Genomic DNA, 27864 nt, shown 5'->3' with positions numbered 1-27864 from the left:
CCGCCATGTCTCTTTAACTAATTTAGGGAAGGGGAAAGTTTTTAGAAAGGCCCTCCTTCTTCCTTTGCCCTCCTCGCTTACTGCTGCTTGGAGAAGAGGTTCCGGAAAGCGTTGTTGTAGTTCTTGTTGAAGGCAGTATAGATCAGAGGGTTGAAGAAAGAATTGGAATAGCCGAGCCAAAGGAAAATGCTTTTCCAGAGTGGGGGTATGTCACAGGAACAGAGGGGGTTGATGAGTTCTGTGATAAAAAAGGGGATCCAGCACAGCACAAACACCCCGATGAGGATGCCCACCATAAGGGCAGCTCTCTTCTCTTTCTGCTCCCTCCACGTGTCTCCATCCGTCTGAAAGGTGACTGTGGCGTGCCGGGCGGTGAACACCATCTGTGGCTGCTGGGAGACTTCTTTCACCTGCCAAAGACAAACATAATCTTCAGACGCATGTGTGTGTGTGTGTTTGTTTTGCTGGCCGGCCTGCCACCTGCCAGTTGCCAAACACGAAATTCTGTGTGCTGCATGCTAATTTGCAAGATGATGCACAGCAGAGGTTTGTCTGGAGTTTTGCAGTGGGGTGAGAGTTCCAAGCAGGTGGTCACACACAGCTGAACCCCTCCTATGCATACCCTCAATTTTATTGGGGGGCAATATCTAGTGGTCACAGCCTCAATTTGGCATGCACTCCTGGAGCAATCCACCTTTCCACCCCCCTCTTACCTAAAAAGACACCACATCTTACCTTACAGAAGGTGGTGGAGGAGGTGGGGAGCCCCCCTACAAATACCCAGAGCACCATCTTTTCCTGCTGGGGGGGCCCCTTTTGCCTTGGGAGAAGAGGGAGAGCTGAACACTCAAAAGACCTCAAGTACTTTCATGGACTGCAAGAAGATCAAACCTCTCCATTCTTAAGGAAATCAGCCCTGAGTGCTCACTGGAAGGACAAATCCTGAAGCTGAGGCTCCAATACTTTGGCCACCTCATGAGAAGAGAAGACTCCCTGGAAAAGACCCTGATGTTGGGAAAGATGGAGGGCACAAGGAGAAGGGGACGGCAGAGGACTAGATGGCTGGACAGTGTTCTTGAAGCTACCAGCATGAGTTTGACCAAACTGCAGGAGGCAGTGGAAGACAGGAGTGCCTGGCGTGCTCTGGTCCATGGGATCATGAAGAGTTGGACACGACTAAACGACAACAAGGCCACCAGCTCTCCAGAGCAGTTGTCCACCTTTGACTACCTCTAGTTCACACCACAACGCAAAAGCTAACCAGTGGAGAGTTATGCAACACCCCAGTGGAATGGGGTGACCTTCCCCCCCCATCAATCACTGTTACTGCCAGGAAAGGCCAGGGGCTGCAGGCAGCCCAGCTGCCCAAATGAGAAGTCCACACTCCCTGTTGACAAGATCACCTGGTCCACAGGGAGATGTTTTCTATCAAGTCAGCTCATCTAACTTAGTATTGGTGACATTGACTGGCAGAAGCTATCTGAGGATCAGATGGGGGTCTTAGCCCTACCTGGAGATGCCAGAGATTAAACTTCATACCCTATGTATGCAAAAGATGGGCTCTACAACTAATATACAGATTCCCTGCCCTGGATGACTGGTGCCCTAGAAAAAGAAGTTTTTACCCTGCCCCTCTCATTTGATGGACTGTACATGGATTATGGATCACAGCCTGGTTGTGGCAAAGGGGCTTCAATAACTCAGAGAAGCTATGAGCTATGCCGTGCAGGGCCACCCAAGACGGACAGGTCATAGCTGAGAGTTTAGACTAAATGTGATCCACCTGGAGAAGGAACCTGCACTCCACTCCAGTATCCCTGCCAAGAAAGCTCCATGGACAATAACAACAGGCATACAAAAGTCGAGTGCCTGGCGTGCTCTGGTCCATGGGGTCACGAAGAGTCAGACACGACTAATCGACTAAACAACAACACTAAAGTTACATCACTGGTAGATTGTATTTTTTCCCACCTATAAGATTTCCAACGTTTTATTTTTGCCCCCCAATGTATTTTTCATATTGATACGTTATGTTGTGACTGCAGCAATCTCATGCTTTTCTATAATGCTATGAACCCCTGTGCATTAGATAAACAAGCAGCATCTATGGCCAGAGGCAGTGTACTTAGCAGATCCCTTAAACTGAGATTATCTCTGGTGTGACTGCAGTTGGAATACCATGGGTCGTTCTGGTCACCTCACCTCAAAAAGGATATGGCAGAGTTGGGAAAGGTTCAGAAAGGGGCAACTGAAATGATCAAAGGATGGAGCAGTTCCCCCTACAAAGAAAGGCTGCAACATTTGGGACTTTTCAGTTTAGAGAAAAGGCAAGAGTAGGAGGTGGTGTGTTTATGGAAGTTTATATAATTATGAATGGGATGGAGAAAGTGGATAGGGAAAGTTTTTCTCCCTCCCTCATAACACTAGGACGTCCAATTAAGCTGAATGTCAGAAGATTCGGGACAGATAAAAGGAAGTATCCATTCATGCAACACATAATTAAAACTAGGGAACTTGCTCCCACAAGAGGCAGTAAGGGCCATCAACTTGAATGGCTTTCAAAGGGAATTAGACAAATTCATGAAGCGTAAAGCTATCCATAAGAGACGCGGGGGGCACTGTGAGTTAAACCACAGTGCCTAGGTCTTGCCGATCACAAGGTCGGCGGTTCGAATCCCCGCAATGGGGTGAGCTCCCGTTGTTCGGTCCCTGCTCCTGCCAACCTAGCAGTTCAAAAGCACGTCAAAGTGCAAGTAGAGAAATAGGTACCGCTCCGGCAGGAAGGTAAACGGCGTTTCCGTGCGCTGCTTTGGTTTGCCAGAAGCGGCTTAGTCATGCTGGCCACATGACCAGGAAGCTGTACACCGGCTCCCTCGGCCAATAAAGCGAGATGAGCGCCGCAACCCCAGAGTTGGCCACGGCTGGACTTAATGGTCAGGGGTCCCTTTACCTTTACCTTTAAAGCTATCTATGGCTACTAGCCATGCTGGCTAAGCTCTTATGCTCAGGTCCTGATGAAGGTTTCCCATGGACATCTAGCCAGCCACTGGGAGAACAAGATGCAGAACTAGATGGGCCACTGCTAGATCCAGTAGATTCTTCTTATGTTCCTCAGCACCCACTGATTCCGCAAACCCTTCCCCGCACCCCAATTTGTAGCTTCACCTGTTCTGTGCTTTCCGTCTCCCCGGCCCCTCCGCTCCGCCAAGCCTGCCTGAGTTTTCGTTTTTGTTTTATCCTCTGGGCAGGGAGAATGTCAAGCCTTTGTGGTGTAGGATGCCTAGCACAATAAAGATGCTAATTAAATGTTAAATAGGAGCTGCAGTATAATGTGCTGCTGGCCAGCCGGGGCTGAAGATGCAAGATTAAAAAGCAGGAGGTGCCAGGTCCCAAAGGGTGGGTCACAGCTGCCTTGTGTGTGGGTCGCTCCCCAAGTATCGTGTATTGTCAAGCTGCCAAATGTAGCTGTTGGCTGCAAGATGGTACTCAGGCGTGGAAGGCTAAGGGGCCAGGGCTGCGGAGGATCAACAAATGGATTCTTAATAAAGACAAGATTCAATTGGGATGTTCTGCAGATGAACCAATTGTTAACTGGTGACTTATGGAGTTTATGCAGAGACACTGAAAGGAACCCTACATAAATGGGCTGGGTTTTAAATTTTTGCACTAAAATGAAAGTGTTAGCTTCTGTATAGCTCAGTTAACTGCCAAGGCTCATGGGAATGAAATATTTACATACAATATTTAGATATTGCCTTTCATTTTGGCCACATTCACACCATAGGTTTATAGCACTATGGTGCCATTTATAACAGTCATGGTTTCCTCCCCCCCCCCCAAAAAAAAAATAATTCTGGGAACTGTAGTTTGTTAAGGGTGCTATTCCCATCTCAGAGCTACTGTTCTCTCAGTGGTTTAACAATCAATCCCTCTTCATAGGGAATTATAGCTCTAGGAATGAAATAAATTCCTTGAGCTGAAGGAATTGGTGGCAAAATTTGCAAAGGAGAAGGCATGCAAAGTGAGATGTTGATGTGCCTGGAATTGAAACTTTAAAGAGATGTAAATTTTGACATCACAATTCACAAGATTATTCAAAATGATTCGGGTGCTGAAACATTTTTTTTTTTAAAAAAAATGCATTTGAGAAAGGCAACCAAAGATGGTTGTGTTACTTATTCTTGCAATTTAAAGTAGACGTGGCGGTTTGGGGTTTTGTGCTGTTCACTTTTTCTGCAAGACATCTGCTTTTGAAAATTGAAGTTAGCAGTTGGCAGGCGGGTGAGCAAGCAGTTAGCCTTGCCAAGGGCTCAAAGTAGCCTGGCACCATGCAAAGGTCCCTGGTTCAATTCCTCCCATCTCCAGGTAGCACAGATGCCAACTTGAATAAAATATTGTGGGGGCCCAGGTAAGCCCCACTCTGCATAACCGGTCACATGACGCAGTGTACACACACCATTTGAATGGGAATGCCCATAACCTTTGTGGGGGCCCAGCCCCCTCAAATACTTTATTGTGGGGGCCGGAGCCCGCAAAGCACCTAGGAGTTGGCTCTTGTGCCAGGTAGTGTTAAGAAAGACTCAGTGTAGGCAGCATAGAGCTAGACAGACCAGTGATCTGACTTAGAATCCATTTCATTTGTCTTTAAAATGTTCCTCCATTACCACATCTCTGTATCAATAAAAGCTTCTGTTGATACCTGCTTGCCTGTCTGACAACTGTTAAAGGCACACTAAGGTAAAGGTAAAGGGACCCCTGACCATTAGGTCCAGTCATGTCCCACTCTGTGGTTGCGGCTCTCATCTCGCTTTATTGGCCGAGGGAGCCGGCGTACACCTTCCGGGTCATGTGGCCAGCATGACTAAGCCGCTTCTGGAGAACCAGAGCAGCGCATGGAAACGTCGTTTACCTTCCCGCCGGAGCGGTACCTATTTATCAACTTGCACTTTGACGTGCTTTCGAACTGCTAGGTTGGCAGGAGCTGGGACCGAGCAACAGGAGCTCACCCTGTCACAGGGATTCGAACCGCCGACCTTCTGATCAGCAAGTCCTAGGCTCTGTGGTTTAACCCACAGCGCCACCCACGTCCCTAAAGGCACACTATCCTTTCTGTAAAATGGTATCAGTTCTAGGATTAGTCTTTTTAGCAGCTATTCCCTACCCTTGCTATTTTCTTTTTCTTTTTAAGGCTGCTTATGTTTCTAGTCCATATGACCCTAAAACAAACAAACAAGATTTTCAGTGAATGCTGTGTCCTAAATAAATTGAACCAATGACTTCTGAGGATACTGACGCTTATTTTCTGCCTTACAATTTCAAATTATTTTGTGTGGATAGTCTTATGATCCCAGACCTGTGTAAAAAGAAAAGCCTTTTGTGAGCTCTCCCTTGAGTGTTTTTAGGTACTGCATCCACAAGCAAATACAAAGGGCTTGAATTGTGTAGGTTCTCCTATGTGTGAAATGTATCTCAGTTTTCACCCTGTTTGCTGAATTAAGGGATTGATATGATATACGCATAGCAAACTCATTCTTCATGCATGGAACCTTATGAAACCAAAACTGCACACCCACACACAAGAAGGGAGGTATAAACAGGCTTCAAGAAATGGCAATGTTTGCAGAACTACAAGAAAGGTACCATATTTTGCGTGGCTGGGGGAGGACTATGCAGGAGAGGGCAAAAAGCAGCTCATTGAGAAGTGAGCAAGATCAGTGGATAAGGAATGCTGAATGGGGAGTAGGTAGCAGATTGGAGAATGGAATGGAATGGAATAACAGGGCATGGCTTGTTGGCTGGCTAGAATCCTGAAGAAAGCAGCACTGGTTCAGCCCCAAAGAGAAAAAGAACGAAAGCCCTGATTGATGTCAAGAACACTGTTAAGATTAAACTTAAATATCTTTAGTGGAACATAGCCCACTAAAGCCAATATGAGTCTTTTAATACTTGACACTTTCAAGTGTTCCAAGTGCTTCATGGATATTATCTTTGCAACAACCCTGTAAAGAAAACCAGGATTAATGCCTTCTTATTTCAGATTGAGCTGGGGGGGGGGGGGAGGTGATGAAGAAGTAAGGCAGAGGGAACAATGACTACCTAAGGATGGCTAGGGAGTTCCTGGCTGAGATGAAATATGAGCCAAGGGCTTGTGAGCTCAGACACTCAGGCAGCAGACAGCAACAGCCATTGCATAAGATAAATAAATTCAGCAACTCGCCGTTAACCACTATGCTCAGGGCTCAAAGTGGTTGTTAGTCAAGGCCAGCCACAGACATTTGGGTGCCCAGCACAGAGCAGCAAATGGTGCCCCTCCCTGAGTCAAGGTGTACAGTACACAAGGCCACCAGAAAAGTCCACAAACGCCTCTCCCCACTAAGCCCAGTACTAAAAACACAACAACAGCAATAAATTACTGACAGCCACTTCACCCTGTCTAACAGAAGGTCTGTTGTGTGAATGTGCTGCCCAATTCTAGAGCAGATAGCAGCACCTGATGGAAAACTAACCTCCAGGGCTTCAGGTGTGATAGGAGTGATGGAGTTGCTCTTCCGGGATCCAATGCGAAACTTGGCTGCCTTGTAGATTTTCCAGTAGACAAAGAGCACCACGCAGAGGGGCAGGTAAAAAGCCCCAAAGGTAGAGAAGATGGTGTAAGAAGGCTCCTGGCTGACTTGGCATTCCTCGTTGCCCTCCGAGTAAGTCTCCCCCCAGCCAAAGATCACCGGAGCCAGAGAGATGATGGCCGAGAGGACCCATGTCAGAGCAATCATAATGTTGGAGATGCGCCGGCGGGTCCTCAGGGTGTACTCTAGGTGGCGAGTGATGGACCAGTAGCGGTCCAGAGCGATGGCCGTGACGTTCCAGATGCTGGCTGTGCAGCACAGCACATCGCAGGAGATCCACACCTGGCACAGGATCCGCCCCAGCCTCCAGCGCCGCCCGGACAGTTCATGGACCAGGCTGAGAGGCATCACCAAGGCGGCCACCATCACATCCGAGATTGCCATGGATGCCACCAGGTTGTGAGGAACCCTGTGGAAAGTGCGGACACGCAATATGGTCGCCAGGACCAGCACGTTCCAGAGGAAAGTGGCAATCACCAACATGGCCAACAGAGTCAAGACGAGGACGCTAAAGATAGACAAGGGTCCACGGGCGCCAGGGTGGTCTAGGAGGGAGCTGGAGCCCGTCCGGTTGGATTCTGCTGAAGTAGTGACTGAAAAGCAGGTGAAGTTGGGGCACCAATCCATTGTGCAAGGATGAGCAGTAGAAAGTTTCAGAAGGCAAAGTGGAGTGAAATGCTTCTTTTGGTTGTAAAAGGTGGTCTCCTCGTTATCCCCCAGGTTATATAGTTAAGGAAAAACCATTGTTCATGGGGGGGGGGGGTTGCCAGGTTTTTTATTCAATCCAGAGTTTATCAGTTAGGCTGTTGTGACTTATCCTGGCTTGTCACCTGAACTGGGATCTGTTTATGAAATCTTCCTTGCCAGGAAAGGCAGGATTTCCATTTTGGCTTCTGTCTTGCATTCCTTATTGTCAATTTTTAAGCGGTATTTGTCATAGCTTTAATACTGCCTGGTTTGCAAACCTCCCAGAGAATATCGACTGGTGGGTGGTGATATGCTTTTAATAAGTAATGATAATAGCAATAATATTTCAGGCTCCAGAGCTCGGTCACACTCTTGGTTTGTGAAGCATCGATCCAGCAGGTGAAGGCCCGAGATACACACTAAGGAAATATTTGTGAGAGATTCCAAATTCTGGGTCGGAGTTTGCCGCATCTGTAAATTGAACAAAGAGAACCTGCATTAAGAATGATACACATTCCATTGGAGAATGCCAAGTCTTCTGCTTTTCTGAAGCATTTTTACAACGTTAGAAAGTTTGTTGGTTGCAGGAAGTTTAGGGCAAAAGAGAACGCAAGAGATAATGCCATTGCAGGAGGAAGAAGAAAAAACCCTTACAAATACTGTACCAACAGTTCTGACTTTGTAGCCTCCTCTCCCCTCTCCCTTCACATCTGTCTTCTTCTTTGAGAAATCTTAGATTTATTGTCATCTATTCTTTGTCAGGCCCATGCTTTACAGAAACAGATGTATTATACAATACGGGGGGGGGGGGGAATCCTGATGTGCCTTTGCCACATTTGCCACAGAGAAATCAAAGCCTCCAAAAACAGAATTAAGGACCCAGTCTCCCCTCCGGGGTAGATGGCAAGGCTCTCCACACAAGCCTGAGCCCTATCGATTTTAATTCAGGTGCTAAACAAAGACACCACCACTTTTGACATCTTTCTGAGAATGCAATACCCCCCCCCCCCAACTTGGAAACTTCTAAAGATCAGAGCCAATCATAGCTGCGGCCATCACAATTTAGACCAGGCTGACTATACTCTCTCTCTTTCCAGTGGGCATTTGTAATGCAACTGAGTATTCTGGCCAGTGCAAACGTTGCCCGTATATTGCATTATAAAGCAACCAAGACAAGCTCTGCTGGGTGTGAAAATGCACTCTTAGGGATCCCTTTTGCATCTTCCACAAAAGCAGCTGAAAGAGGATGTTGGCCACTGCTTTCGCCAAAGCACTCCACAGGGGAAGCTCAGCATTTGGAACATCTGCAACAGGAGATCACCTTGTCTGCCCTGGCTGGAGCTTGACAGGAGATGTCGTTTGAAACATCTGCAGGCTCCAGGTTAGTGAAGACCAGGACTTTTTTTTCCAGCTGGAACTCAATTCTGACACCTCTCAGGTGGGCGCCATTGCCATTCTAAGAGAACAAGGGAGGTGTTCATGGTGAGTTCCGGCACCCCTTTTCCTCACACAAGGGTGATTGCACAAGCACCCACAGAGAACAGACCAAAAAGCAAATGGCAAGTACGGACCCTGCAAAGAACTCTGCAAACATGAAGCTCCCCCCAACCCCAAGTGTGTCCCAGCCCCACCAGCACCTTAGAGACTCACCCTGGATTGAGAGTCCCTCGCTCTCATCGAACTGGGTACCTTCCATCGGGTGAAGGTATCTTGCCACTGCCACAATAAATCTGCTAAAGCTGAACGCTGTTGTGCGCCCTTGCTCTGCTCCACGGGGCTGCAGCCTTGCCGTGCAAGTCCTAAGCACGCTTCCTCGGAAGGAAGCCTCCTCGAGGGTGTTTAGGATGCCGCCGTTCACTCAGCAAGCCCCGAGGAATTCGATGGCACTTGCTGCCAGACAACAGCCTGAAGTCGGAGAGGCGCAACGAGACTTTCTTTTTTTTAAGGCAGCGTTTCCAGGAAGGAAGACCCCGCTGCATTCAACGGGGCTCGCTTCCAGGAAGGAACGCAGGATCGTGCGAGCCTGAAAGCCACGTTGAATTCGGTGGGACCTCCCTACCGTGTGTTTTTGTGTCCACACACAGGCTAGCGCTACAACGCGGGTCTCTCCCTGCGCCCTTCCCCCCCTCGCAACGCTTTATTTGGGAAACCGCGCCCGATCCACGCGATGGCTATACCTGCGGGGCGCCTGCTCTGCGGTTCCAGCGGCTGCGCTGCAGCAGCAAAGGGAAGCCGCCCTCCTCCTCCTCCTTCTCTTCCTCTGAGTCCGCTGTCTCGCTCCTAAACCGAGGCGCGCCCATCAGCTGACGGCGCCCGCCCGGCTCCCCAAGGGCTCCGCGCGGTCAGGAGGGTGCCTGGTCCCCGGAGCGGCTTCCTTCATCCGCACATCGCGTGCCTTCCCGCCTGCCTCCTCTCCGACCTTCCTGTTCCAGGCAGAGAGAAAAGTCTCCCCAGCCCCGCCGAAGCTCTGCAAGCGCTGTCCCTCTCCACTCCCACGGCGTTGGTTTCTCCGGGGCGGGGGAGCCTCGCAGGCGCTCGCCAGGATGCGCCGCAACACTTTGGCCCTGGGAGCCGCCGGCTTTGCGCCAAGGAATAACAATCTTCAGGTACCCAAAGGGCTCTCATATAGAAGATAAGCAAGCTTGTTTTCTCCTCTTCCGGAAAAACAATGGCTTCAAGTTGCGGGAAAGAAGATTCCGAGCAGACATACGGAAAAACTTTCTGACAGTAAGAACAGCCAGCGGTTCTCAACCTGTGGGTCCCCAGATGTTGTTGGACTACAACTCCCACCGTCCCTGAGCTCTGGCCTTGCTGGCTAGGGGTGATGGGAGTTGTAGTTCCACAACATCTGGGGACCCACAGGTTGAGAAAGGCTGAACAGTGGAACGGACTCCCTCGGGAGGTGGTGGACTGGCTCTTGGAGGTTTCTTAGCAGAGGTGGATGGTCATCAGTCATGGATGCCTTAGTTAAGATTCCTGCATTGCAGGGGTGGACTAGATGGCTCTTGGGTCCCTTTCAACTCTACCATTATATGATTCTCTCTCTCTCTCTTTTTAAATAATTTTTATTAACCGACCAATTAAATCAAATCACATCACATAAATTCCGAATTACAAAACCGAATTTTAAATTTTTGTTGAGGGGACCCATATTTCAAGTTCCGAAGGGGGATTCCAATCATCTTCTTGTTACTGCGTTAATATCCACAAATCAGTCCAAATAATGTTCATAATATGATTCTCAGTCAGACTGCTCAGTAATATCTGGCCAGACGCATCTCCAGTGTGGTGTAGTGGTTAAGAGCGGTAGTCCCGTAATCTGGGGAACCGGGTTCACGTCTCCGCTCCTCCACCTGCAGCTGCTGGGTGACCTTGGGCCAGTCACACTTCTTTGAAGTCTCTCAGCCTCACTCACCTCACAGAGTGTTTGTTGTGGGGGAGGAAGGGAAAGGAGAATGTTAGCCGCTTTGAGACTCCTGAAGGGGAGTGAAAGGCGGGATATCAAGTCCAAACTCTTCTTCTTCTTCTTCTTCCAAGGTTTCAGGCGAGAGGCTTTCTAAGCCCTACCTGGAAATGTGCAGGGGTGGGGAATTTGAACCTGGGACCTTCTGCCTGCAAACCAGGTGCTCTGCCTCTCAGCTATAGCCCTTTCAGGCTTCTCCCCTTTTTTTGCACACATTAAAACACATACTCGTTGCAATACAACAAACAGTTCTGCAAACAGCATCACAAAAGCAAAGAGAAATTGATGGAATGATGAAATTCCACAGAGGGGAAAGGCCTGAGAAAAATTAAGGGTGTTTGCCTGGTGCTGGAAAGAGAATGGTGTCTGGGGGAGATCTGCCACCTCCAAGAAGGGCTTCCACAAATGGGTTGCCATATCAGAAACTGCCCTCTCCCCAGTCATCACCAACTTCACTTCCACTGTTGATGGTGGGGCAGTCAGAGAAGACACAGGAAGCTGCATTGTTATGAGGTTTTTTGGGGCTGAAGGCCCAGGCCCTCTTATAATTCTTGGAGAAGTCAGACAAGCTTCCTGGTGATGTGATAGCCTGGGTGATTAAGAGGAAGAAGGGAAGGGGCTCTGTGAAAGAGGACAAATGTGTGGGGCCCCCTCCTTCAGCTTCAAGGTCCTTGGAAGGACAAAGACAGAGTTAAGAGCAGAGTGAGCTGAGTGATGTGAACTAGAAGCTAGAAGAGAAAAGGCTGCAGGCTGGGAAGTCAGAGCCATGCCTGAGTTCTGTTTGAATCCAAGGCTGCAGCTATTGGGGAAACAAAGCCCTCTTGGGGATATTATACACATCAGGTTGTATAAACATAAACCACATGTCCTAAAGACATCGTCATCTCTGCTGTCCCTCATTCCAAGGAAACACGAACCCCATCTATGTCAGCACTGTCAATGCCAACTGGTGATGGTTCCCCAGTTTCAGGGAGACATACATTCCCAGCCCTGCCTGGAGATGGCAGGGGGCAAACATGGGAGCTTCTGCATAAAAGGCGCTGAGCTACTCTCCTTCCCCAAGATGATTGACATGCCAGGGCCATGAAAGCAAAGGTTCTCATAGGTACAAGAAAGCCAGGATTAGCTATAAAGAAAAGCACCAGCACTTTGAACTGGGTTCACTGGCTGAACGGCTATGGAACTGCTCTGTGGTGTTTGCAGTGTGGGTTCAAAGGCAATAGTAAAAAGGTAAAGGACCCCAGACTCTGGGGTTGCAGCACTCATCTTGCTTTACTGGCCGAGGGAGCCGGCGTTTGTCCGCAGACAGCTTCTGGGTCATGTGGCCAGCATGACTAAGCTGCTTCTGGCGAACCAGAGCTGCGCATGGAAACGCCATTTACCTTCCTGCTGAAGCGGTACCTATTTATCTCACCCCGTCGCAGGGAGTCGAACTGCTGACCTTCTGATCGGCAAGCCCTAGGCTCAGTGGTTTAGACCACAACGCCACCCGCGTCCCTCAAAGGCAATAGTAGTAGGAGTAATATTAATAATATATAGGCTGCTTAACACCCAGATGGCTTCTAAGCAGTTTAGAAAACATAGAAACCAATTAATTGCACAACATGATCAACAGCACTGGCCATCAGTTCCCCATCTGGCTTTCTGGGTCAAGGCTCAGAGCTGATTGTGGAAAATATTGAGACCATTGCCCCTGAGATGGTTGCACAAGAACTCCCAGAGGAACCTTCCAGACCACCAGAGCCTGGACTTTCCCAGATCTGGAAGACCCAGATGCCTCCCACCACACATCATCAATCCAGGAATACACCAGGAGGCTATGGAATGAAGCTGGAGTGTTCATTTTTGGGCCAGAAGGTTGCCCTTTAAGGCTCTGTAGTTCTCTCAAGGTGATGGAGCTTGAAGAAGCTAGTCTGGAGACAGAGGCATAGAAGGCCTCAGTCTGCCCCCAACCTCTGTTGGAGCAAATTGGTCACTTGGAGCTTCCAGAATATGACACCTGCAAGCCAGTTGCTGATGCTGGATTGCAGTGTCTGTATTGGCGAGCTCGTTGTTGTTCTCACACCACTCGCAGGAGCACAATGAATCAAGCAAAGTAAACCTGACAGATGCAGATTGTTTAATTTTCATAATTTTTACAGGCTAGAAAAGTTCGCTCTGTAGTTTTGATTTTCTAGCACATACAGGACAATGGTCTTACCTTTTGAGAAAATAAATGATATGCTGTTCAGAACCTAGCTATTTTCTAAAATGCTGACTATAAGGTTTTGAAGCACAGCAATTCATATCAGGCTATGTGATGCTGTAAATGTTTTGCCCTGTGCAAGATTAATATTTGGGTTTAAGGGAGGGAAATGACGATGACGACGACGATGATGATGATGGGGATTGTTTTTATCAGTGCTTTGTGATTTGTTGAGTTTAGATTGCTTCAAGGGTTCTGTAACATATTATAAACACATTTGATAAAACAAACAATCCTTGAATCAAGAAGGCTGAAAAATGCAGTGAGAAATTATTGTCTGCTAGGATTTGGTATCTAAAAAGTCATGCACCATTTTTATTTTATTTTTATTTTTGGTAAAGCGATGCTGTCAGAACCAACTGTGGAATCTGCCAAGGAGACAGATGGCCTTAATGACAGAAAACTGATGGCACTCTAAAACTCAATTACCATTGATTTGGGGGAGCCTTTCTTCTTAATGCCAAGATGTGGGACTGATTTGTTTATTGCCAGGTTTTTGGCACCTTGGAGGACAACTGGCAACAGAGCCAGTAAACAATTGACATCATGGAAAATGATTAACTTGAGAAGATCAAAGAGAGAGGCAGCTATACAGGTGCTTTGATGGCCTCATTATCAGTCGTTCTTACAATGCTTTGAACTCAGCTTTTTCATGGGTCTAGTTTAACATCTATTTTATGCCATCAGAAGCTTTTCTTTTCCTCCACTTTTCTTCATAGTGAGAATTGTGTGCTTAGACTTTAGAAATAATTTTGTAGAACTATTTCTCCAGTTGCTTCAAGTGTATTATAATCATTACATTCCCATCCCATCCACCGCCATCCTTCCAGGAACTCACAAGGAATTTCATGGCAACCTTGTGCCATAGGTTAGGCTGAGAGAGTCCAGAGGAGAAATGACTGAAGAGCTTATTCAATACCATATGCATTGTGTATGTATCTTTTACATTGAAATGTGTATTTTTGTGTGCACAAAACATGCATGGCAACATCTAGAGAAGTACATGACTTGGAGTTGCATTCCAATCTCCAAGCAAGTCAGCAAGCATAGGATTGGGTGTGTTGGTCCACTGCAAAACACACTGCAAAACACACACACACACACACACAAAAACAAACAAAAAAACACAGACCAGGGCTGGTCCATAGGGAATCTGAAGGTATATAAGGTAGCAGAATTGCTCTCCATCTTTGGGATGAATGTGATGACATAAAAGATGCTGGAAATATTACAGTCAAGTAATTTCATGTTTTCTTTGGAGGGTGGGGGTGGGAAAAGTTATCAAAATATGTTGTCAGGTTATGAAATGTCTTATTCAACTTGATCCTGTGTTCTTCTTACAGGAATTGCTTTCACTGACTGGGAGGTCAACCCCATTTATTTCTGTAGTACTGATTTTGTTTCATATATTGTATTTTGTGATTTTTGTTTGTTTAACAAAGGGCTGAATCCAGACTAGGTTTGTCACACTTCAGCCCCATTGAGCCTGCAATCCTATACACAACGTCCCTATACACAAAGTCTCACTCCTTCTCTGCAGGCATGTGTAGGATTGCAGTGTGAAGCATGACTAACTTAGCCGGGATGCAACCCACAGAATAGAGCATGCCACAAAGAGCAAGTCAAACTTGCTCAGTGATTGACAGAGGTTTCCAGATTGCAAATTGACATTATGCATACTGATAGCATTGAACATATGTATACACTCTGACGCTAAGAACATAATTGTGGCTATGGGAGATCTAGTGCTTATATAACAGCCTTGTGGCACCTTCAAGAAGAATAGATTCGTTGTACTGTAGATTATTTTTTTAAATGGCTGTGGGGAAAATGGCATTGTCTTTGCAGAGGAAAAAAGCAGAACTATTAGCAGCTTAAAATGCGGGGATGTCGTTTTCCTCCTGCTGTGTTTCAAATGGCATTTGCGCTTGCTGCACATACAGAGGGGATGGGTCTGTCTTCCCCCAATGTGCATTATCTGATTTATTTCCCCATGCTGGCAACCCTTCCATCTCCCACCCCAGGAAGCTGTGATCTGTTCATGCACTGTCGACTGTGCATTTGGACTCTCCGTCACTGGAGGTTCTTAAGCAGAGGTCGGGTGGTCATCTGCATGGATGCTTTAGTTGAGATTCCTGCATTACAGGGGTTTGAGCTAGATTCTCCGATTCTGTGTGCAAAGGCAGTTTGAGCTGCATGCACTTCAGGTTAACTGCAGCTTGTGTTTTCCAGTGGGATGGAAGTTGGTTCAAGGCAACAGACAGGAGTATTACTCCAGGATACATATGGATTAAATGTCCTGTGCACTTGGCTCCAGACACCAGCAGTGGGAGCCCATTGGGCTGGGGGCAACCATAATGTTTGTATACTCAGGTTTTCTACATGCAGTTGGAAGCATAGCCAAAGAAAACGCTTCACCTGCCATCCTTCCTGAGCAGGTTAAATCAGTTCTGAAACTATCCTGGAGGGAACTGTAATTACACCCATGAGCAGCTAAGTGAGTTAGCCTAGCTTGGAAGTGAAGACGCAGGCAAGCGCCAGTGTGTCTAATAAAATGCAAATCTCATTTTCTGTTTGTTGCGTGCGCTGTGAGATAACTGCTTTTGAAGAGTATTAAAAAAATGTGATTTAATTCACAGGCATTTAAAATACAACAAGGCCAGCCAGGTCTTGCTACGCAGCAGCCTGGGGGCCAGAGAGGAGCAGCAACGTGTGCGTGCAGAGGGGCCAGAATGGAGGCAGGAAAGGAGAAGAAAAGGGCGCAGCAAGATGACAGGGAAATATAATGGAGCACAAGGCTGCATTAAAGCATTTCTTTTCCAGTCCTTCCATGCACCGGGAGGCAAACAGTGAGTGTTTGACACCCAGAGGGAAGATCATTACGGCAGTTGCATATTCAATCAAATGTCACACTCAAGGGTCTGGCTTCCTGCTTCCTGCTGCCACAGCAGTAGTAATTTATGCTGCACCTTAGCTTCTTCCAACCCTCTGGGCAGCATCATAACATGGAACAAAAGACAGCCATGGCTCACCACCTAGCATCCAAACCAAAGTGGACACACGGCTCTGATTCGTCCCATCCCCACAGTGGCAAAATCTGATGTTTGTAGTGTTGGCCAGAGGCGGAATTTGTGTTTTCAAATTTCAGCGGTGCCCTGTGCAGTGCTAAAATGTGGTAAAGGTAAAGGGACCCCTGACCATTAGGTCCAGTCGTGGCCGACTCTGGGGTTGCAGCACTCATCTCGCTTTACTGGCTGAGGGAGCCGGCGTACAGCTTCCGGGTCATGTGGCCAGCATGACTAAGCCACTTCTGGCGAACCAGAGCAGCGTCGGAAACGCCGTTTACCTTCCCGCCGGAGCGGTACCTATTTATCTACTTGCACTTTGACGTGCTTTCGAACTGCTAGGTTGGCAGGAGCAGGGACTGAGCAACGGGAACTCACCCTGTCACGGGGATTCGAACCTCCAACCTTCTGATCGGCAAGTCCTAGGCTCTGTGGTTTAACCCACAGCGCCACCTGGTCCCTCTAAAATGTGGTACCCACACTCCATTCTACAGTATTGTTGTGGCAGCCCCTGCAGCATGGCAGCCAGGATGGCTACACCAGTTGCGCTACCCTAAAACCGCCTCTTGGTGTTGGCCTGTACCATTACAGGCTGCATGTAGGTGCGCAAATGTTTGGATGGTGAAATGTTGTTAAGGTCTTGGAAGAGCAATGTAGGTTGCTAGGGAGGGGTTTGCAAGCCAGGACCTTCAAGGCAACTGTTTCTGAATGACTGGGTCTAGATGGCATCCTCACAATGATTCTTAACGAACCTAAATGTAAAACTGCTGATCTGAGTAGCTCAGTCAGTACAGGCTGAGTCTCTTGATCTTGGGGTTGTGGATTCATGTTGCGCAAAAGATTCCTGCTTTGCAGGTGGTTGGACTAGATTTCCCTCATGGTCCCTTCCAGCTCTACAGTTCTATGGTTCTAATGAAGATATGTAGCTTTCTCCCAAAGTCTGCCTCCATACATTGGCTGCTTTCCCGTCCTCAGGTGACACGAATTTTTAAAAGGATATCTGGGATGACCCAGAAAATGGCTGGCTGGTTAGTTTAATATCTGTTCCAGAAAAATTGGAGGAAGGCATCATTGCCAAACATATAGAATAACAGGGCTGTGCACAGACTAACCTTTCTGTTACGTACTGAGTTAAATAGGATCCAAATTGCAGCAGTCTGATTGGTCCTAGAACAATAGGATTCAGAATGCAGCAGTCTGATTGGTCCACAGGAGCCACCCAATCCAGCTCCAGGTGGAAGTAAATCCACAGCCTGACTGGCCTACAGGTGAATCCCAGAATTAGCCAATCACGTGGGGCCCATTGTGTAAATAATGTATATAAAGCAGACATTCTGGGGGAACTTCCATTCCTCCTCACCACTATGAGCTGAATAAAGAGCATGAGATGCACTCTTGACTCTGAGTATATTTCACTTTCTGTAGCAAAAAAAAAAGTGTGGTAGTTTTTTCTTAGTATGCAGTATGCAGTTGACATGCTATTTTCAATCTAGACTGATGCAATATCCTGCCATCCACCTGGGCAGGTGTGGCTTCTTGATAAATGTTTGAAAACTCTCCCCTTGGTTAGGTCACGTGTGTCTTTTCCTCCTTGCATAAGCCCAGGTGAATGAAGAAGGAAGAGGTGGTGACCGAGGTCTTGGTGTCTGCCTGCCCCCAGTGTCAATAGGTAGGATGGCCCACACCTGTTTTCAATTGACACACTTCAGAGCTGTTAAGGAAATTACCCCTTTGCCAAGTTCCTCCATTCCAATGCCATTTTTCCCTTGGAAAAAGGAGTCTTTCCCCTGCCACCTCCCCAAGCTTGAAGACATGTATACACACCTCCTACCCCAGAAAATGCCCAGAGGTGACAATTGCTGGGCTCATTGTTCTCCAAGGGAAGCCAAATCTCATCACCAGACTTGCCTCAGGCTCCAAAGGAAGTTCTAGTGTACTTTTGGGTGGTGGGTACTTAAGACATGTTTGCCTATGCTAATCTTATACTTGGGTGCTGCCCTGACATATCTGTCTATGCTAATCTTGTTGTAACCCTCCCCTTTTGTGACATGTTAGTGATGTAGCAATGATGTATTGATGAGGATCTAAGCCAGGGGTCAGCAAACTTTTTCAGCAGGGGGGCGGTCCACTGTCTCTCAGACCTTGGGGGGGCAGACTATATTTTTTGGGGTGGATGAACAAATTCCTATGCCCCACAAATAACCCAGAGATGCATTTGAAATAACAGCACACATTCTACTCATGTAAAAACACACTGATTGCCGGACCATCTGCGGGCCGGATTTAGAAGGCGATTGAGCCAGACCCCCGGGCCTTAGTTTGCCCATCCATGATCTAAGTCAGGGGTAGGCAACCTAAGGCCCGGGGGCCGGATGCAGCCCAATCGCCTTCTCAATCCGGTCCACGGATGCTCCGGGAATCAGTGTATTTTTACACGAGTAGAATGTGTCTTTTTATATAAAATGCACCTCTGGGTTATTTGTGGGGCATAGGAATTTGTTCACCGCCCCCAACAAAAAAATATAGTCTGGCCCCCTACAAGGTCTGAGGGATGGTGGACCAGCCCACGGCTGAAAAAGTTTGCTGACCCCTGATCTAAGTCCACTGACTGCTGTTTTGCTCCAAATTGCTTGGCTGGAATTTCCTTCTTTTACTGACCGCATGGACCCGCGGTGGGACTTGTACTCCAATGAGCTGGGCTGTTGAGTAGTCTCTCAACCCGGAATTTTCCCTAACAGAGCAATACAGAATTAATCTGCAGTAAGCTTTTATTTTTGGAATGAAACTATTTTCTCAGGGAGTGCTCCCCCTACTGTTGGTCTCTCTGCCTTCTGCCCTAGCAGTTCCAATGTGTGCCAACAGCCACGGTGCATTTCTATCACAATCCCATGTGCTTTTCTTTCTTCTAAACTAAAAACTCAGATATACTTTTACTGCTCTGAATGAGTCCAAAACACACACCACTGTTCATTTGCTAGTTCTTATAAAAGCAACTGAGGATCACATGCACTATTTCCACCCCAAAAATATATACTTGAAGTGCATCTAACCAGCAGAAATGCAAAATAAATGAAATCTTGCAAATGGCTGGAGCTTCCTTGCCTCTTCATTACTGCTAGTGTGTGGAGATGATTAAAAGGGCTTATTCATGATGCCAAATCAATGCTTCTAATTTTTGTACCGAAAGCTAGCAGTTAATTAGGGACCGAAAGTGTTTGATATGCAAGTGAATAATGTTTTCTACCTACAAGATAATAAAAAGGACTTGTTCTTAAATAGCCATCCTAATTAATGAAGCTAAAGCAAAAATTTGAAGAATCCAATTGTTGGCCTGTTAGGAACCAGCTGGGGTAGAGAAGACACATGCCCCTGTGGCAGCAGATTCATAATATTTCTCTAAATGCTTATACTAACTCATAGTGGATTCTTACACTATTTGGTGGAGTGGGAGCCTTTGCCTGCCTGCTCTTTTCTGTTCTGCCTCTTCACACACTTCTGAGATAGCACCAGAGGCTCAGCATCACTCCATAAAAGCCCTCGTACCTACAGGACAGCCTCTCCTGGTATGCCCCACGGAGGACCTTATGGTCCGCAAATAATAACATTTTGGAGGTCCTGAGCCTCAAGGAGATTAGACTGGCCTCGGCAGGGCCAAGGCCTTTTCGGCTGTGGCCCCAGCCTGGTGGAACACTCTGTCACAAGAAACCAGGGCCCTGCGGGGTTTGACATCTTTCCTCAGCGCCTGCAAGACGGAGCTGTTCCGCAAGGCCTTTGGCCGGGGTTCAGTCTGACTCCCTCTCCCCTTTCATAAGAATTTGCATGAAAGTGGCCTCCCAGTTTTTCTCACAGGCCCATATAAGTTCAGCACAAACAGTTGGGCCTGGTGAGCATTTAAGGTCCCCAACCCTAATCTGCGGGTTGCCATCTAATTGGATTTTATTCTGATCCTTATCTGATTTTAGAATATATTTTTAACTGATTGTCTGATTTTATGTTAATGTGTTATACATTTGATGTTAGCCGCTGCTCTGAGCCTGGTTTTGGCCAGGGAAGGCGGGGTATAAATGAAAAATTATTATTATTATTATTATTATTATTATTATTATTATTATTATTATATCAGGCTGATGACCCACCTAGTCCAGCATCCTGTTTTCATTGGCCAAACTGATGCCCACGAAGGACGTGAGAGTTAACAGTTCCCCACTTGCGATTCCCAGCAACTGGTATTCCGTAGCTTCCAACTTTTCCCACTGCAAAACTGGGCACACGTCTTCAGGACGTGTTCCTGGGCAAGTAACATGACTCATGCTTCTCTCTCCTTCCCTGCCAGAGCCCCAAGAAAACCCCCTTCAGCCCTGCCCATTGTCTGCATGTGGCCCCTGACACAGGTTGCCTCTGAGAGAACAGAGAAAAGGTTGCCCATCTTTGTCCTATTAGAATCAAGTCTTAAGCAACAGTCCTAAGCACACCAAGTTACTTTGGGAACCACACTGGTCGTTAAAAAAGAACACTCTCAGTTTCTGCTTGAGGATTTCCCATTGGGGTTTTGGGTTGCTCACTGTGAAAACAGGATTCCAGACTAAATGGGTCTTTGGCCTGATCCAAAAGGGCTTTCTTGTGTCCTTAAGTGGTTATGACTGGGCTGGGGGGCTTATGAGACATTTTTTTTAACCCTTACTACTTAGTTGTAATCAATTTCTCATGTTTCTAAGCTGCCCTTCCTCCCAATAGCTCAGCGAGGCATTTTATGATCACAACACCCTTGCGAGGTAGGTAAGGAAGATAGCAATTCTTCCTAGTGAGCTTTGTAGCTTGCCAGCAGCATGCCAATGCTAAGCAAGCTTAGATTTTAAACACATATTGTGATGAATCAGTGCAATAGATAAATAAATCGAATGAACAATATTTGGGTTGCAAATTCACAATATTCTTGATATTCAATGGTCACAGCTTTAATGAGCTTTCTAGTAGCAGATCTAGGAATCGTGCATATTGTGTCCAGCAGGAGGCAGCCGTGCACACACATCTACCCTGGAGAAAGGAAAATCGAAAGTTTTAAATTGGAATATTTTGTCCAATTTTCGTTGCCACATTTCCAGAAGGACATTGACAAAATGGGACAGTGTTCAGAGCAGCAGGAAGATGAGGGGTGTGCAAACCAAGTCCTATAAGGAATGGTTGGAAGACCTGGCTTTACACAGTTTGAGGAAAAGGCACTGAAAGTTCCAAGCCGCTGGTCTATATAACCCTCTTTGTTAAATAAAATCAGAAAAATGAGTACAGCAAACTGTTGGAGGGAATGTGATCATTTTTGTCTCCCCCCTTCCCCAATTTGTGGTGAGTCTGGCCCTTAGTTAGTCAATTTGCGGTAAATGTTTCTCAACAAGTGGAACAGATGGCAAGCCAAAAGTTTCAGTTAAATCCCCCAATCACTGTTCTTTTGCTATTTGAATTTTGAGGCCCGGGACTTGATCCACAAGGAACTTATTGTTTAACTTTTGACAGCAGACTGACTTACAACTGCAAAGCATTGCAGAACTCTGAACGCTGAACTGCTGTGAGGCATGCAGCAGCAACTGTGGAATGTGGTTCCTGTGGTCAAATCAACTCACTGGTTGTGTGGTGGTGGCAGCAGCAGCGGGGTGTGTGTGTGTGTGTGTGTGTGTGTGTGTGTGTCAAAATGCAGACAACTTCTATGCCACTTGGCTTCCCTTTATTAATTCTGCAGCAAGGAATGAAGATGGGTTGCAATCTCCATGAACCTGTGGGCACCCACTGAAAGAGCATTTCGGTATAAAAGGTAGAAGCTGTGCCCACTCAAGCCAAACCAGTTGAGCATAGTCATAGAATCATAGAGTTGGAAGAGACCACAAGGGCCATCGAGTCCAACCCCCTGCCAAGCAGGAAACACCATCAGAGCACTCCTGACATGGTTATCAAGCAAGCCTCTGCTTAAAGACCTCCAAAGAAGGAGACTCCACCACACTCCTTGGCAGCAAATTCCACTGTCAAACAGCTCTTACTGTGAGGAAGTTCTTCCTAATGTTTAGGTGGAATCTTTTTTCTTGTAGTTTGGAACCATTGCTCTGTGTCCGCTTCTCTGGAGCAGCAGAAAACAACCTTTCTCCCTCCTCTATGTGACATCCATTTATATATTTGAACATGGCTATCATATCACCCCTTAACCTCCTCTTCTCCAGGCTAAACATGCCCAGCTCCCTTAGCCGTTCCTCATAAGGCATCGTTTCCAGGCCTTTGACCATGGGTCTCAAACCCTCGGTGAGTTAGGGGCTTCCCCTGCATGAGAAGACAGGCTCTGGCAGATGGAGTTGACGAGACCAATAGTGGATCCAGTGGTCAAGAAGGCGGTTTCTGCACGTGCTGTCAAGGGAAGTGAGGGGCAGATGTGGCTTGTCAACCTGGGAAGGGAGCCCATCTAGGAGAAGGGAAACCCAGATCTGAAATCTTTGCTGCCTTGTGGGATATCTTTGGGAGAAGAAAAGGCTAAGGAGTTAACCCTACACAAATCCAAAGTGGAGTCCCTAAGACTGTTTGGATGGCGTCTTCTAGATCTCCTTCTGGCGCCTTGTATGCCTCCTTTCAGCAAGTCCTGCAGCCAAGCTGGTGCCAAATGTCTTCCTTTCCTTTGGACCACATCAGTGAGGCCAAGAGGGGGGTCTTGTCATCTGGGCAGCCCAGGACCTCCATAGACAATGCCAAGGCTTGAGTCCCGGGGAGATCACTTCAGTGCTGCTAATGCAGCGGTTTGACTTCAGCCCCAAAGGCACACTCCATGGTCTCTTGAGACTGATGGATGCCAACAAGAACAAAAGACTATTTACAGACTCTTCAACAATTACCAGGTACACAGAATAATGTGCTGGGGGGGGGGTGCCCTGGTTTCCACAGCAGCAGCAATGCTGATCCATTCTTTATTAAAAGAGTCTATGGAATTCTCAGCTAAATCAGCCTTCAGTTCAAATCTATAGCGGAGGACTTCAAACTTCCAGGTGCCTCACTCCATGATACAGTGGTACCTTGGTTCTTGAACTTAATCCGTTCCAGGAGTCTGTTTTACTCCTGAAACCGTTCGGAAACCAAGGCGCGGCTTCCGATTGGTTGCAGGAGCTTCCTGCTCTCAAGGAGAAGCCGTGTTGGACGTTCGGCTTCCGAAAAACGTTTTGCGGCGTTTGGGAGCTGATTTGTTCAGCGACTAAGCCGTTTGGGAACCAAGGTTCCACTGTAGTGGGGAAACAAAAGCAAGTATAATATAAATAAGAGTAGACGACTGTGGAACAGCTTTCCTAGGATGAATAAATTCCTTGGGAATGAATGTCTTAGACTAAAGTTATTTATGAAAAATAATCTTAAAAGACATTGGAAGAAATAGTTCCAAGGAATATCCTGAAGCCATCTTTTCAAATTGTCACGCATTGGTTTTTCACTGGCCCCCAAACCAACCTGAGTTTTCTAAATTATATATCTTTTTTGCATGCTGTGTAAGTGAAGGCCATTGGTGAAATGATGTCTTAGAAAGGCTGCTCTTGCTATGATATTATGTATTATTAACACAGATTGAGTAGAGGCTTATGTTCACTAGAGCAAAACAAACAATTTATGTCTGAAATTTAGTTAGAATAGCTTTGAGGGTAAACTACACAAACCAATATAGCTGAATGTGATATGATGTGGGTTTGCATTCTTTTCCCCCCTATTACTGTACACCTTTGTAAATTCAAACAGCACACAGATCATTTTAGCATTGTGCAGTGGAGGGATGAGACTTATTGTAGTGACTCCCAAATGTCAGATAAACTTGCGTGTGTTCAAGTTGCCAAATGTACAGCAATGTAAGAGCGGATGAAATTGCTGGGTAATTCTCTCCTTGCTTTGTCTTTCTAGTTCTTTTAGGCTTTAAAAGGAGGCCCATTTCCAATTAGGAAAATGCTGATAAGCTACATTTTACATGGGTCAAATAGGCCAGTCTCTGTGCCAAAGAATAAATGGACACAGATCTGAGATGAGAAATGACAGTGTGGAAAAGCCATTAAGATAGGGATATTCATGACTGACAGCACCATAGCTCAGTGGAAGATCATCCACTTTGTGTGCTGAAGGTCCCTGATTCAATCCCCAGCTTCTCTCGGTAGGGCTGGGGATGTCCCCTGCCTAAAACCCTGGAGAGTAGTTGGCAATCAGCATAGACAATACTGAGCTGGATGGACCATCGGTTTGACACGGAATAAGGCATCTTCCTGAGTCTGATGAGTTCCATTGCGTGTTTAGCCAAACTGGCAACAGCCATGCACAACAGGGAGATACCAGAAGTTTCAGTGGAACCCTGAGTTTTGCAGAAGCATGGAAAATCTTTGTGAGAGGACCCCCAACACAGTGCAATGAGAACTGAGCCTGCTCGGGGGCCATGGGGGAAAATGGAAGCTGGAGTAGTGGTGGAATAGAAAGACTGGAATCCTGAGTAGAGCGCGCTTCTCACAGCGACATATATTATGACATTTGCTGTTACCATCTTAGAATTGGGAATGGCCCAGTACTCTTGAGTCGGCTTTCCACAGAATTCTCAGGTCAAACATTGAAATAAATGAGGTAGGGTGGAAAAAAAGACCACGCGCTGTTTAAAATCTGCTCTTTAATCTGCCATGTGAGAGAGCCCCACTGAGTCGTCCCCACCCCCCATACAATCAAGTGGTATACGAATTTTATGAAATAAAGTTATGAAGTAGGTTGGCTACATGAAACATTTATAAGCAATATTCCAAACACTCAGGGATGAATCTCTGCCCAGGATACAAGTAACTCAAAATGTTCAATGACTTTAGAAGGAATTCCCTGGGGAAGGAGAGCTGTTTGAGCAATTAAAAATGACAGCAAAAGGGGGGGAAAGGGGGGGGGGAGAATTGCAGATTTTGGCTTAAATGTGGTAAGTAATTTTCAAAGGAAATCATTTTTTTAAAAAAGGAGGAGTGTGAATACAGGTAGGAACCAGGGCTAAATGCTGCAATTTGAAAAGGGCTAAAAGCCATGGCAAGCTTTTAGGGGATTGTTTCCTATATTTTTTAGTTTGACCCAAACTAAATCGGGGAACCTGTGGTCTTCCAGGTATTATTGGACTACATTTTCCACCATTGCTGAGCATCCACTATGTTGACTGGGGCTGATGGGAGTTGGAGTCCAGCAGCATCTTGGGGCCACAAGTCCTACCACGGCTGAAGTAAAGTCATGTAAATTCACTACCTGGGGGAAGTATCCTATCAGCTTACAAATTAATGCACTATCTCCAAGCTTTTCTTTGGCTTTTTCTTAAACTGCTAGGGGGAAATACTGTACTGTAAATATTCTCTAAGCATACAGGTTAGGAGTTTAGATTATTTGGCACAGAAATTTGTTATAACAACATTTAGCCTTAAAAGGGAAGGGTTCCACTCTAGAGAACTGTAAAAAAAAAGGTATGTTGGAAATAACTTGATTTTCATGTCTCCTCTGTTTAAAATAAAATTGCCTTCTTGCTGTGAACATTATAAAGCTGATTTCTGTTTGTGGTTTTCTCTCTCCTTTGTCTCATCTCATTAAATATCCATGCTCCAGATGGAATTAAACTTCACCCTGAGATCTTTATCATAATTGGCCAAGAAGTGAAGTTTCAGTTAAGATTGACACCTTATTAATAGGATTTTTCCTTGCCGCAAACTGACTTTAGAGATGGCTCTCGATGATTTATACATGTGCAGTGCCCTGACCTTGCATGGTTAACATCTGATATTTTAAAGAGGGCTGTCAAGTTGATGGGATTTTAAATATCAGTTGGATCTCTTATTCTCCTGATTTGTCCTGCTGAATAAATATTGGAAGACCAAAGGGGTTTGTTCTGGCACTGCCTATCATTCTAATCAGGAAGAAGCTCATGCAAAAATATTAGCAAGGAGGTGGTGGTGGGGAAAGAATATAACACACTTTTCTCAATAAGCTGTCTGAGGTAGGTAAGACATTGCGTTAGATCTGGTGCTTTAGAAATCGGATAAGTACTTTAGTCCTTTGCATCCTTACCTGACAGTGAATTCCACTGAACTCAGACTTATTTAGGAGTAAATATTTGCAGAAAGTTTGCAGAGATTTGGACAGGGTGGTTCTATGGTTCTGTCACACACACTGATGGTCATTACAGCATGGGAACTGCTGGCAAAGCATGGCAGTGGGACTACTCACTCCCACCAACAAGCAAAACAATACCAGCAGGATTGAGTTTCAGTTTGTTGCATGCAGATGTTAAATAGCATTAGCTTAACTGTCATGTGGATCCTTAACTGACAACTGAGAGTTAGAATTCTCAGTGTGGAAAAGAAGGATGGGAGATATGCACATTTTGATTGGTAGTTTAAGGTTTAGAATCCTCAGCTAGACAGCGTGATTGGCTGGAGCTGGACTACAGGAGCCAGAAGAACAGTATATATGACCTAGTAGTGGTCAGTAGGTGACAGTTAGTTGTTTGGAGTTGGTGCTTGGTGTTTGTGGAGTCCAGCAGAAGACAGCAGAAGAAGAGGATCAGAGGAGGAAAGGGAAGACCTGAGAGGCTGGTTGAGTGGCTTGGTGCCAAAGGCTTGCTGGGGAGAGCTGATTCATTTGGCTTAGGCTAGAGACAAGGGGAAATCCGGTTTGCAGCACCGAGGGGAGAAGTGAGAAGCAGCTGGGAACGTTGGTCTCTGTAGGGCACCACAGGAAAGCTCCCATGGCACTGAACAGTGGTCTCTAATAACTACTTTCAGGAAATGGCCCTGAAGGTAGAGTAGGACCATGAAAGTATAGAGCCCACAAGCCCAACCCATCTCTTTGAGCTGCGCCAGAGCCACCAAAAGATCAAGAACAATCAGGGTCACACTCCCCCAATCTCTCTCCTGACAGGTTGACCGTTGTATTTTCAGTGCCATGACTAGGCCTGAAGTCTGGCTGGAATGGACCCAAGTAATCCATTTCCTCCAAGCATGCTTAAAGCTGGATCGCCACCACCTTTGTGAGCACCTTGCCCCAAAAGGGGATTTTTGCAGTAGTTGTTTAACTTTTATGTGTCTAGGGTGGTCTTCTCATTGAGGGAGCGCAGCATCTCCTCCTTTAGGGTGGATTGTTCCTCATTGTACAGCTATACTGAAGCTATTGGGGGAGGGGTCACAAAGAAAAGGGAGTAAAAAATGAGAAACAGAATCATACTGTACAAGTCAAACTTTTGCTTTAGAAAAACTTCCTACCCGTTTCCATGATTTGATTTTATCAAACCAGCTGGGAAGTCACGAGCTTTCATTTTTTGAACTACTTCACACGTTGGAACTGAAACTGCTTTTGCTCATTATTGCCCTCCTTTCTGCTTGGTAGGGTCATCATCCTTAGTGGCCATTCTGTTATCCATTTACAAGCACTAAGCGCCTGCCCAGACATCTATAAAAGTAAGTAATAAACAGCCAGTTATACTCTTTCTAAAATGCACAGCTCTGACAGCTCACACTTCCTAGCACTAATTAAAGCTCACCATCTAAATGTCTCTTGTAACATCTGTGTGTCTGGCTTCAATCTTTGAACTAGCCATAAACCTAACACCTAGCCCTGCACTCTTCCTTGGGGCTTTCGAAATCTGTTCTGAGGAGGACACCACCTTTCCTGAAAGAACAGCTGTGTGAACCCAGGAGGCTAGAAAGCTTCTTCCCACATTGTTTGGAAAGTCTATTCAGCACATAATAAATGGGAAGCTACTCACTCACAGTGTTCATTCATTGC

At 46.4% G+C, this 27864-nt stretch overlaps 1 protein-coding gene across 3 annotated transcripts; it reads right to left on the bottom strand.

Annotated features, from left to right (window-relative positions):
- On the bottom strand, positions 1-26499 carry HTR5A (5-hydroxytryptamine receptor 5A). 3 transcript variants are annotated; one of them, XM_083705097.1, is made up of 3 exons: positions 26149-26499; positions 6507-7781; positions 1-410 (listed from the first exon to the last, which is right to left on the bottom strand). In XM_083705097.1, exons 2-3 carry the CDS (start codon positions 7248-7250, stop codon positions 78-80), a joined length of 1077 nt encoding a protein of 358 aa, XP_083561223.1. In that variant the 5' UTR covers positions 7251-7781; positions 26149-26499; the 3' UTR covers positions 1-77. The 3 variants fall into 3 exon arrangements, with proteins under 3 accessions (XP_083561223.1, XP_083561222.1, XP_083561221.1); XM_083705096.1 differs by lacking the exon at positions 26149-26499 and adding an exon at positions 9488-9811; XM_083705095.1 differs by lacking the exon at positions 26149-26499 and adding an exon at positions 8961-9797.
- Between the last annotated feature and the right edge of the window lie 1365 nt (positions 26500-27864).

Source organism: Podarcis gaigeae, assembly GCF_964106915.1.
Source record: "Podarcis gaigeae genome assembly, chromosome: 12".
NCBI classification, from domain to species: domain Eukaryota; kingdom Metazoa; phylum Chordata; class Lepidosauria; order Squamata; family Lacertidae; genus Podarcis; species Podarcis gaigeae.
This window is presented reverse-complemented; position numbering and strand designations above follow the sequence as displayed.

What these genes read in the sequence shown, in the direction of transcription:
- HTR5A (XM_083705097.1), bottom strand. Translation starts at nt 7,250, where the DNA reads ATGGATTGGTGCCCCAACTTCACCTGCTTTTCAGTCACTACTTCAGCA. An exon ending in TCACACCTGAAGCCCTGGAG is followed by an intron (nt 411 to 6,506) that starts GTTAGTTTTCCA and finishes TGTCTTTGGCAG; the next exon opens with GTGAAAGAAGTCTCCCAGCA.